This window comes from Lutjanus erythropterus, chromosome 3, assembly GCF_056507025.1.
Source record: "Lutjanus erythropterus isolate fLutEry1 chromosome 3, fLutEry1.hap2, whole genome shotgun sequence".
Classification (NCBI taxonomy): Eukaryota; Metazoa; Chordata; class Actinopteri; order Lutjaniformes; family Lutjanidae; genus Lutjanus; species Lutjanus erythropterus.
The window spans coordinates 29160693-29172915 of record NC_139319.1 but is presented as its reverse complement, the minus strand read 5'-3'; the positions used below and the strand labels follow the sequence as shown (position 1 = coordinate 29172915).

Here is a 12223-nt window from a genome sequence, read left to right as displayed (position 1 = left end):
GGCACTCTGGGGCACTATGGGGTCTAGAAGGTTTCAAATAACAAAACACAAATGGTTGTGAAGTGTAATCTACTGAAAGGTCCCTTTGAATCTGTGTGTGCAATCTGTCTGTGGCCAAACAAGCAAATAAGCATGTCTGCAACTCAGATCAGATATCCACCACGTGAACGTCAGTAAATGAAATCATTGCTGGCATCGAAAAGGTTAAACATCAGAGAGAAGGAAAGAGAGAAAACACAGTGGCCTAACCCCAACCGAAATGCTTTCTTCTTTTGTTTCACATAAACATGGACCCAGCCTCCTTCCCTGTTTCTCTCTCTCTCTACTCCACTCATATGTTTCTATTTAAGGCCAGCAGTGCCGACTACCATGATTGGTGTGTTCACCCCCCCTCCCGACTCGCTGTCCAACGGCTGGCTCCCAAAGTCAGTGGAGGGGAGGCCTTTCCTCTCAACCGCACTGTTGATTTTCCACAGGGAAACTTCACCATTCTTCCACTCATTCGCTCTCCAGTCTCCCCCGCCAACCACTAGCAGCTTCTCTGTTTCTCCCTTTTCTTCTGACTTCTTCTTTCATTTTGGATCTTAAAAGGTTCAGGTCATGGATCCACTTTAGGTGTGAGATGCAGCCCCTACAATCATCCCGCCCCCTCCTTTTATTTTGATTCCTTCCGATACTCCTCAGTGTGGGCTGGGGGTCGACTGAGCTATATGGCCAGACATTTGGGACTATGCAGCCAAGTTGTGAGCTTGCGTTCTGATTGGCCAGGGCGGCAGGGAGCAGGGGTTGGCCGATGGCGGCGTACCGGGTGCACAGCAGCAGCGGTGTAGTTGGTTGCGGCGGCGGTCGTTCGCGGGGTGCCACGGCGGGCAGGTGGCTGACAGCCTGTTTCTTCCCCTCAGGGATTGACAGCTCGGAGCCCATGGTGCTGGAGCAATACGTGGCCGTGGCCAACTACGAGAGGCAGGAGAACTCTGAGATCAGCCTCAAGGCCGGCGAGACGGTGGATGTGATTGAGAAGAGCGAAAGTGGTGAGTGGATTCTTCTTTTGTTTTTGTGCTGAACATGTTTTTGTTTACTTTGACAGCCATCCACACACTTAGATCCACAACAGAGAATTGTTTTTAAGGTATGTTGTGTGAAAACTAGCATAAAAATTTGGCTTTGTTTGTAGGACTGCCTGACATTTGGTTTGTTTCTTCCTGTTTGTATCTTCTCTCTGACTACACTTTAGTAACATAAACATACTCCTCACACACACACACACACACACACACAGAGGTATGCTCACTCAGCACCTCTCTGTCTCCCTCCTTTCCTAACCCCTTTGTCCACCAGAGTCCCCCACACCAGCCTCCCTCCTGTTCCTCTGCTCTCCTTCAGTCTCTCCCCTCTTCTCTCAATCTCCTCATCTCCTAGCTGAGGCTTGGCACCACCTGGAGGTGCTGTTTGGCTGGCAGCAGTCAGTGTGTGTGTGTGTGTGTGTGTGTGTGTGTGTGTGTGTGTGTGTGTGTGTGTGTGTGTCAGAGGGGGGGAATGTTTGGAGGAAAGGCAGTGTTGTTGCTGGGGGCCAGTCTCTTGACTTTAGAACAAAAAAGATCTCAGTTGCTTCTAAATTCAGAAGTTACTGAGATTTATAGAATTGAGATGTTTGACTGGTTACTTTCTGTTTTGAAGCCAGGCTATGAAATTGTCATAGAAACCCAGAGTCAAATTCTTTTTGTCTGTATATGCCAATAAAAGCCAATAAAAGCCAATTCTGATTTTAATGTCAACATTAGTGTGGATGATTGGGATGTAAGAAAATATTGATATTATGTTTCGTGATACTGTATTGATTCTCAAAAACACTGTATCGTGTACATGCAAAGACTTGTGGCCGTGATTCAGTGACAGGGACAACGTTGGACTAACAACTACGGCTTTCTTTGAAATTCAAATTCTTTGCATCAAAGCTTAGTTTAATCCAGATAAGTATATACAGCGCAGTAGCGGTGCAACAAAACAACGCTTTGTCACTGCGTACTAAAGTTAACCTTCATAGTGTGAAATACAGTTTTAATACTGCTTGGTACGTTTGCCATTGTAGAAATAGATCATAACATTGTGATGTTTATTGTAACGTAGCTGTCTTCCCTCAGCTCAGCTCACTCACCAGAGCACCTCCAGTCTCTCTGCCGGTCTGTGACACAACCTTCAGTGTTGATTGGCTATTGCTGATGAAGTATAACCAATTAGATAGTTCAGTGGGCAGGACTTTAGCAAAACTACAGAGTGCTATATTATTATACTGCATAGCGGGGTTAGGCAATTTATTAAAATTTTCCATTTGACCATTGTCAGCCCGTGGTGTCTGGCTACTCCCCCAGCTCCTCCCATCCACTCTAGTTTCAGCTGGGAGATGTGCACAAGATGTTCACTATGTTGCATACGTTTCATATGTTCACTGTGGCCAACAAACAAAATAAATTCAAAAAAGTGTCAAGAAATTAAATATTCTTACACTTACTGAAGTTTCCTTGGTAAACAGAAAACCAACAGTAAACCTTCTGAATTAAAATTTCTCTCTTTTACTGAACTAAGATGAGCTTAATTGGCCACCAACTCTGGTTTGGTCGAATTAAATCTGTAATTCACAGTGTGAAACAAGTGCAAAGAGTCTAACTCTGCAGGCAGTTTACCTCTCACTCCTCACCCAGCTGGTCTGGTCTGGCTTAGTGAGTGTGTACTGCACCGCTGGATGAGAGAGCAGTGCTGAGCAGCAGCTGTCACTCTGCAGACCATTACATTAGCAAAATAAAATGACAATAATCGCACCAAAAATCGGCCAAAAAAACATCCAGCCAAGGATTAAGCTCATCATCGATGGACAATATATTCATCCAATCACCCAATCCCACTGTATAGTGTAGAATTATCTGTTTTATGTACAGGGCTGAACAATTCATCAAAATTTAATCAAAATCACAATATGGCTTACTGCAATTTTCAAATTGAAGGACGCGTAATATTTGTTACAGGTGAAAACTACCATTTTGAATGAAATATTGCCTATATATTTTTAAAAAACATATCTGTACAGAGGAATGGCAAAAATCACAACATGGTCTTTTTAATGTTTTTCAATGAAAATGAGAATAATGATGTAAAAATGATCATGCCCTCTAATATTGCAAATCATATCACAGCTGCAATATCAGACAAAATATTTACAATTATATATTAGGGTACAGGTATATTTTTTTCAAAATCGCACAGCCCAAATTAAGTATAGTATGAGTAGTATACTGTTAATACAGTACTATATCTAACAATCCCAAACAATCAATTGAACACTGATAGTATTAGCACCATCAAGAGATAGAGCACTTCACTTTTCACCTTGCCTCCTCCCTTGTGGAAATACTGTTCAGCAATCCCTGAGCTGGATCTCATTCTCCACGCAAGCAGTCACTGACAGCCAGCAGCTTGCACAACTCAGAGAACTCTTGGCAAAAATAATCCCGTCGTTCTCTCGGCTCTTATCTATACACTTATTACATGTGTGAATTCATTCTCTTTGAGATATCTCGCTGGCACATCTTTGAATGATTATGTGGCTTAATGAGTCAGTTTTTTTTGCGTTGAAGCAGCTTGTCATTTTGTCGTCTCTCTGTGTGATTCAAATAGCATTTGATGCCCTGTCAGCATAAATGAGATAATTGTTACATGAAGTTTTGACAGAGTCAAGAAGTTGGATGGGAAGTAATTTCTTTTGTGATGTGGCTTTCGGTCAAACTTGTACTCAAGGAAGTTGATGTCTTCTCAAGATTATACTTCAAGAACACGGATGTCTTAATTTCCGTCTCTCTTTTCAGCTTTGTTTGTGAGGTTTTGAAATGTCAAGTGTTCTTGTTAACTCTTGACTCAGGGGGGAAATCATTTTTCTCATGCAACTTCGATTCCTAGAAAGTTATTGCATGTTTCGTTTGATTAATTTTCATAAGCGTTTCTTAGCCACACAGTAATTGTCTTTGGTTCTCCCATTTCTGAATATCTGGCCCGGCAGCATCTGCTCACCAGACTAATTCAACATTCTGAATGTTAACATTTAACAGTGATTGAAGCACTTAAAGCAATATGAGCAACTGCTGAACTCCAAGGAACTCTTGGATGCGTGTGCTTTCGTCATTTACTGGGCCAAAGAAGTGGAGCAACAGCCACGATGATGATGAAAATGACATCACTCAGAGGCTATGCCAAGACAAACACATCTGAGGTCTCAGGCAGTATCCCACAACCCCTTTCCTGCTTTCAAGGTTTTACTGGAGCCTCCTGGTCTCTTCAAGCAAGGCTGAAATCCATATTTCTACCTGCTTTTCTCCTCAAATGCTGATTTTTGTCCCTCCACATATTGAGCACAGATGGTATTATGCATTAATATGCTGTTCCTCATTCCAACAGAATATTTCAGGCAGTTTTTAAGTGTCTGCAGGCTTGACCTGTCATAATTATGGGTTGAACTCCAGTGTCAGATGTTGTTGTTTTGCCCCTGTGAGAAGTTATTGCCCTTTACAAGTCTAGACCCAGCTGTTTCACTGCGCTGTGTCAAGAAGACCCATTGTCATAGTGAGAACTGGTTAAATCCTAAACTGTGTGTGAGACAGGGGATTGCTGTATATGTGGATGGGTTTGCGTGGATGATTATACCCCTGTGTGTGGGAATTCTGCGTCTATGAATCAAGTAATGTGAGATTTATGAAGCAGCAAGGGAGTTGGGGTTGGAGAGGCTGCAATCGTCCCTCAGAGAGGAGTAGAGGCCTCGTCTGGGCCACTGTCCTGGTTTTCTCCCTCTGGTTTCTCCTCGGACATGGGAACATAGAGCGTCTGGAGAGAGGAATGTCCCAGCTGGAGAAAATAAATCTGCATATGTGACCAGTTAAATTATATGGTGTGTTGGACTAAGAAGAGGCAGTGATGAGAAGGAGACAGAGAGGAAAGGTCAGTGTGTTTTAAAAGCCACAGACCTGTGTCAGATAGTACTTGATGTAATTTCCCCTTGGGAGAGCAGAAGGGACACCTGGAGCAACAAAATTAGCACTAGGTTAAGATGCAAGTTTTTAAATATATATTTACTTTTCTCTGACAATTTGCAGATAAAGAAGACAAGACAGGAGAGTTTACAGCCATTCTAAAAGCGTTGTGAAGGTGAACTCAAACACAGCACTTCTTTAAGCTAAATGCTAACATGCTGGTGCTAAGCAGGTTTAATGTTCACCATGTTTACCGTCATGTAGAGTGTTAAGCATGGTAGCTTCAATTATAATTATTATTGTTATTATTAAATATTATAGTATTGGACAAATTGAAATTTACACCAGTTGATGGTGCTCAAGGATCACCAAAGTCATTTATCGATATCTGTATTAAATTTTATGGCAAGTAGTTCTTGAGATATTTCAGTCTTGACCAGTCTGGAAGTGGTTGTCGCCCCTAGAGTCAAAGCACGGCTAAAAATATGACTAGCTGCCAGGTAGAGGTCTTTGAGTCTACAGGTTGGCTGCATTTTGATAATGCTTGGATCTATTTAGATCAAGGCTGACTATCCTTGGATCCATTTCAAATCAGTTCTCTTTTCAATTACAAGTTTGTTCTAGAGCTAGATCTCTACCAGCTGACTTCAGCAAGAGTAAAACTTAATTCATTCTTGTGTATGACACTGTGGTGCAGGCCTATGCACACATGTTATGCAAGCAACACAACATATATTGCATAATGCAACATAATACAACATAGTCACAATATTTTGCATGGCATAATACACAGGCCCCAAGTATGGATCTTTTATTATACAAATGATTAATTTGAGAAATGAGAATCAACCTTTTGTTATTAAAATAACAAAATGTTTTTTTCAGTCGACTAGATGGTGCTGAGTTTTTCAGCAGAGGTCACAGGCCCTGCAAAGAGAGAGGTGGAACAACAAATTCATTCAGTTAAAAAATGCTGAATATCCTGTGAAAATTTTGAATCTGCTTGAAAAATATTATTTATGCAAATGACCACGCACTGTTATAACTTACAGAGCCAATGTACCCGTCACAAGAAATGTGCTGATGTCCAGACACCAAAATTATCAGCATCCATCAGCTAAATCCTGGTTAAAATGTCAGTGGCTGATAGATTTGTTTCACTCATCAGCTAAAAAATCTAAGGTGTGACTGGTCCGATTTAAACATTCATTAGCCATTTGCCTGGTGGACAAAAAATTACATTTTTGGCATGCACATTCCTGCTCTTGGCACACTGCATCAAGAATAAACATAGCTTAGTAGGTGTGCATGAACAAGCTTGATCAAATTTTGTAGCTTTGGCGTGCTGTGGTGGGGTCTAAGACCTTGACCTTGTAATCGCTACAGTCTCAGTTCCAGTCTGCCAGGGGACCTCTGTTGCATGTAATCTCTCCCTCCTCCCTCATTTTCTCTCAGCTCTTTACTGTCTGTCTCTTAAGAAAGGCACAAATGTCCGAACAAACACTTGATGTTGTGCAGAAAACATGGCATCATGACCAGTAGTCCTACAGATGTTTTCTACTCCATTTTCTGATCATCTCAGAGAATGAATTGTAATTTTAAGCGACCAGCCTTCCACTCTGTGGCCACAGTGACAGAGGGGGGAATATATGTGGGGAAAAATACCATTTTTTTCCTGTTTCATCAGCCGAGACTAATGGATCTGCCAGGAGGACCTTGACGCTAAACTGCAAACAGGATCCTTTGGGTTAGTGTACCGCCCAAGCCACAACGCCAGCCGGAGAAGCCATTTGCCCAAATAGCTTGGCCTTCCTTGCTGCCAAGTTTCAGGGGCATTTTGTCACAGTTGATTTAGAAAGATTAGACAGATTTGTTTACCTCTCTCAACTTGACTCTACACCTCACATAGAGTACAACCTCCTGTTGTGTCGCCAGATAATACTAATCCTCTGTTTTGGAAAATGATAAGATTTATGTTTTTGTGGATTTCCATGTGGTCTATATGGAAACATTAAAGATGTCTCTCAGTTATGTGTAATTGCTTGTCAGCAGGTACAGTGCTATTATTTAGGGAGAATCAGTGCCAGGAGTTTGGCAACATTTTCCCACCACACCTTTCCCAGTGCCCAGGAGATGTCTTGAGGTTGGCAGCACTCTGTCTAACCCATAATGTCTTTCCAAAGGTTTGTCCTCAGTGCTTTGTTTGGTCTGGCTTGAGACTATCTCTGTGCAGATCAGTTTTATATGGAGAAACCCCTGAGTTTAAGGTTAGTATCAGAACCTCACATTGTAGTAGGTCATTTGCATTACAAGCTCTAGTTAGCTTTGGGAAAGCCTTAGCTTAAGGCTATTAAATTATTACAGAATTTGTGTGCTGTAGTGGTCTAAATGGGCGGCATGGTGGTGCAGTGGTGACTCACAGCAAGAGGGTCCTGAGTTTGAATCCCCCAGCTAGCTGGGGCAGGGCCTTTCGGTGCAGAGTTTGCATGTTCTCCTGGTGTCTGCATGGGTTCTCTCTGGGTTCTCCGGCTTCCTCCCACAGTCCAAAGTCAAGATATTCATTTGAATTAAAGCATTGAGGGATTCACTTTTCAAAAACCAATAGGTATATTGGACAGCCTGCCCCTTGGCTTTTGGCTTTTGTGTTAAAGATCATTCACCCCAAAATATATATATTGTTTCTCTTCACTGTTGTGCTGTTTATCCATCTAGATTGTTCTGGTGTGAGTTGCTGAGGTTTTTGAGATATGGCCATAGAGATGTCTGCCTTCTCTCAAATATAATGGAACTTGGCGTGTGGTGCTCAAAGCAAATACATTTGAAAAACTCAACAGCAGCATCTCTTTACAGAAATCATGACCTGGTTATTCAAGATAATCCACCGACCTTGTTGTAGCAGTTTTGTATAGGAGCTATCTTCTTTCTGTGGGATAGTTTTATCTTTCTACACAGAAGAAAGCAGTTCCTTCATAGAAGGTAGTTCCTGGAGTTACTGGATGATGATTTCTGGAAAGAGACTGTGAGTTTTCAAATGTATTTATTGGTGCCTTGAGCAATTCAAGCTGAGTGCCATCTAGTTCCATTATATTGGAGAGAAGGCAGACATCTCAATGGCTGATATCTCCAAAACTCAGCAGCTTACCCCAAAACAATCTAGATGGATAAACAGTGCTGCAGGCCAGAGGAGTAATATGTATTTTAGATTTTGTGGTGTCCCTCGAAGAAACTGTAGTTTCAAAGCTCACAAAGGAGCCTTGTTTTGATGTTTGGGACAAATGAATTACTTTTATGGGCAACAGCCCAAAGAGGAAGTCAACATATTTAATTTAAAATAGAAAAATTGCCATCACTAATCCATCCATTAATCAACAAATTGTTTCAGAACTACACCAATAGTCTCGTTGAGAGTACAACAAAGATACAATAAATATATCCAATTATGTTGCTTAAAGATATAAACGAGACATCTTTGGTTTATGGGACCATTGTGAAATAAAGCTGAACCACTCTTTTTAAACTGCATAATGAATTATATTTTAAATATTAAGTGGACTGTCAAGCACCGTAAAAATGATCAAAGTGCCAAAATGTGAAATGATGCAGCATTTCACTTTTAAAGCCTTCTCTGGAGGGAGCTTTAAAAGATTTTGCATAGAAGCTTGGTCGACATACCCTTTGCCTTAGGCTGTCAAATGTAGCCTAGGTCTTTAATCAAGGGGTACTGAGGGCTAGCTTAAAGGATGTTCTGGATCAGAGAACGCTGTTTTGGACTGAGTTCACATGGGAGGCTGGAGGCAAGCATTAGCATTGCCTCCAGGCTATAAAACAGACAGCCAGCATCAATCAGGGTGGTTCGTCTTGAGCCAAGAGATGGCCGAGTATCATTCTCACAACACCCTAGCTTAGCCGTGTTAGCTAGCTTCGCCCTCAGGCAGTAAAAAAAATGCTAAAGTGCTTCAGTCACTTCGTTGTCAGAATTGAGCTCAGACAATCTGGGGATAGCAGAGGCTCAGAAGAGACTACTTTAAGCTGACCAGGGAGCCACCTTTAGGGCCTCAGGTTACAAACAGCATGTTTCAATAAAGAGATATGCACAGACACTGACAGAAAGCCAACAGACTGCAGTATACTCTGTATTTCTGAAAAGTCTGTCATCTTTAATGAGCATGATGATAGTATAAGCACAACAGGGTGTGGGCATTTGTGTGTCAGAGGAGAGTATTTCAGCCAAAGGGTGGAAGCACATGCTAGCTCACACGCATGCACTACATGGAGGATTAAAGCAGAGGTTTAGCTTGACCCCACTGAGCGTGATGTTTAGTCAACACTGGTTATTGAAAGCCCCACCGCTGGCTATCCCCTTTCACTTGCAACAAGTCTGGCTCAGTAACAAGACCCCCAAGTTTTATGAAAACTTCAACCAGGTAACATGAGCTTCAAACTGGGATGTAATGCCTCCATCTTACAGTGTCAATAAAGACCAGAGCCTTGAAATTGGCGCTGACTTTCTAGGAAGAAACAGCACGGAAGGGCTCCTCATATATCCTATTTTTAACTTTGAGACGAGCTTTGAAGTGTCTTAAAGTGGCACTCCATCCAAAAATCCAATCTTTTGAATGTGATATACTCACACCTTATAGGTTTGAGTGGTAGCTGTAAAACATTTTTAGTTTTGTTCTTTATGGTGAATAAGTTTTCACACCAGAAAAAGTTTCAGTCTTTTCAAACTTCTCATAGAGAAGTGAAGTGGGTAGAAGTATATCCCCTATTGTAAGTTGACATTTAAAAGTTATCTTGATGACCTTTACATTTCACAGCACAGGAGAAAACATGGGAGTCCCCGGGATAATTTGACCATACTATTTTAAGTTTGCTCGTTTTCAAATTTTCATTTTTCTACCACCCCAAATCTAGCATGAGACATTTATCTTCCATGCACAATGATGTCAGTTGTGTTAAGAAATTTGGAACGTCTTTTACAGCCACTATTCCAACCCACGGAGTTAGAAGTATCTGCCTCAATCCTAGCAGCTTGACAGTGTGACCAGAGTTTTATAGACAAAGTTTGTTTAGGTATTCAGTGTTGGGCAGTAGGCTTAGCATAGCAGAAATAAATGCAGTATTTCAACTTTGTTCCTACAGTATAAGTCGCATTGTCCGATTTCCATCAAGTCTGAATGGCAAATGACTCTTAAAGAGTATGGCAAATGAGAGCCTCAGGGACTGTTACCATGGAAAAGTCAACCTGAGATGCAAATCAGAGCTGTAGCACTTTCGGAAATCTCCATTGTTGCAATCAGGAATGAACCATCCCACCATACTGTGGTTCCTAAATTCATTGGGGGGGGTATCCATCCATACATCCATACATCCATCCAGGGTTGGGTTACAGTGGGTGCTGGCAAAACACAGTATTCCAGCTCCTCTTGGGGGATCCTGAGGTGTTCCCAGGTCAGATGGGATCTGGAGTCCCTGTGTGTGGAAAACCTTCAAAGGAAGACGCCCAGGAGGGATTTTAATTAGATCCCCAAATCACCTCAGCTGTCTCCTTTAGACACAAAGGAGCAGCAGATCTACTCTACGCTCCCTCTGGATGACTACCTTAACCACCATATTAACGTGGTGGAAGGGTTTTTGTGTCCCTGTGATCCTGGGAGCTGTGTTGTGGAGGGCATTAGTCCCTCGTAGGGTCTCCCATGTCAAATTGGTCTCAGAGGAACCCAGCTAAGAGCAATTCACAGGCCCTATGAAATGGCAAACCAGGGCCCTCTCCTGGAGGTGTACATGGGGAGGGAGCTCGCAGACATGACCCATGGGACTTGGCTGGGCACAGAAAATTCAACATGGAGCTGCCGCCCTGTGGGCCCACAATTCGCATTGAGGTTGGATGCTTTTTAAGTTAGGCAGCAGGCAAAGGGAGTTTCAAATACATACATGTCATTTGTGAAGATTGTGTCTGGTTTACAGTTGGAAATGTGGCTTTGCCATCTTTAGCGTGTCCACTGGATGGATCAAAAAGATATTTTTAAATGATGATGATGAGGATCTGGGTCAGAAAAGGGTTGTTGCAGTTTAATCCCATTAATGATGCTGGTGCAGTGCATGTTAAAGTTAATACCATAGCTGATTTCACAGCTGGTTTTAGGCAGCAACAATTGTTGTGCGGCTATTTTAGGCATATTCTTTGAATCTCCCCTTCTGCTTACTCTGCAGAAAGATAAGCAGGCAATTCAATACGTTGCCTTGAAAAGAGGCAATGCGTTCCAGTGCTCGCTGCTCTCCAGGGGATCTGTTTCTAATTAGAAGCTGAGAGGAGAAACTAAGAATGACAGTCACCTTGTGGCTCCCCCAAATGTTGCATTTCTAACAGACATCATTGTCAAAACTGTCTGATGACCGTTCTGATGATCCCAAAATGAGAAACCGAAAGGAAAGTGTGCGGTGGTGTTGTTCTTGGACAGGGAATTAGCGTGGAATACTATTGCTTTGAAGCCTCAGCCAAACATCTGCTTGCGCTCCCTCTTTTGTCTTCTTTCTTTCTTTCTCCCCCCATACCACTCTTTTAATGTCTGTCTCCCCCTCACTTGTTTGCTCTCTTCTTTAGCTCTGTATTTTTTTTTTTTATCACCTTACTTTTCAAATCCTGCATCACTTCATGCATCTCCCTTTCCTCCAAACCTCTCCCTCGGGGGCCCAGACCTGTGACGGTCAATGATAATCTTGCTCTGCTCAGTTACTTTACCACTGTGTTCATCGTGACCTCCACTTTCCCTCTGCAGGAGAAAGCAGGCAATTATTGCCTGCCAAGACATGCTGTAGCTAGAAACTCCAATTAGAGCCCGATGCTGTAAGAAATGCCAATTACAGCCTGTCTTACATATTCATATTTTGTGCTGTGTGTATAAATGTGGGAGACAGCAGGTGTTGCTGCATAACCTCTCTGAATATTAGTCATTAGTTGTTCAGCGCCTCATAAATCCTGCAGAACAGTTGGGTCTGTTATGTCAGACAAACTAGCGAGAGCATCAGTTTAAAAAAAAACAAACAAACCCAATACAGTTGTTGAGCCTTTTCTATTTTAGTGTTTGCTTTAAGTAAAGATGTAGGCCAGGCTCCACTTCACCAAACACTTGGACAATAAAAAGACCTGACACCTCACAGGAAATGAGCACTCATGTTCTCATCGTATCGAACACCACGCATTATAGCTC

General features: G+C 42.2%; 1 protein-coding gene across 4 annotated transcripts in view; it reads left to right on the top strand.

The window, feature by feature from the left end:
• Positions 1–12223, top strand: part of sh3pxd2aa (SH3 and PX domains 2Aa) — a 134535-nt gene that overhangs the window by 90031 nt on the left and 32281 nt on the right. For all 4 annotated transcript variants that reach the window (XM_084715693.1, XM_084715695.1, XM_084715694.1 and 1 more), the window contains one exon: positions 903–1031. In XM_084715693.1, coding sequence (XP_084571819.1) covers positions 903–1031 — 129 coding nt within the window. The remainder of the gene's footprint in view (positions 1–902; positions 1032–12223) is intronic.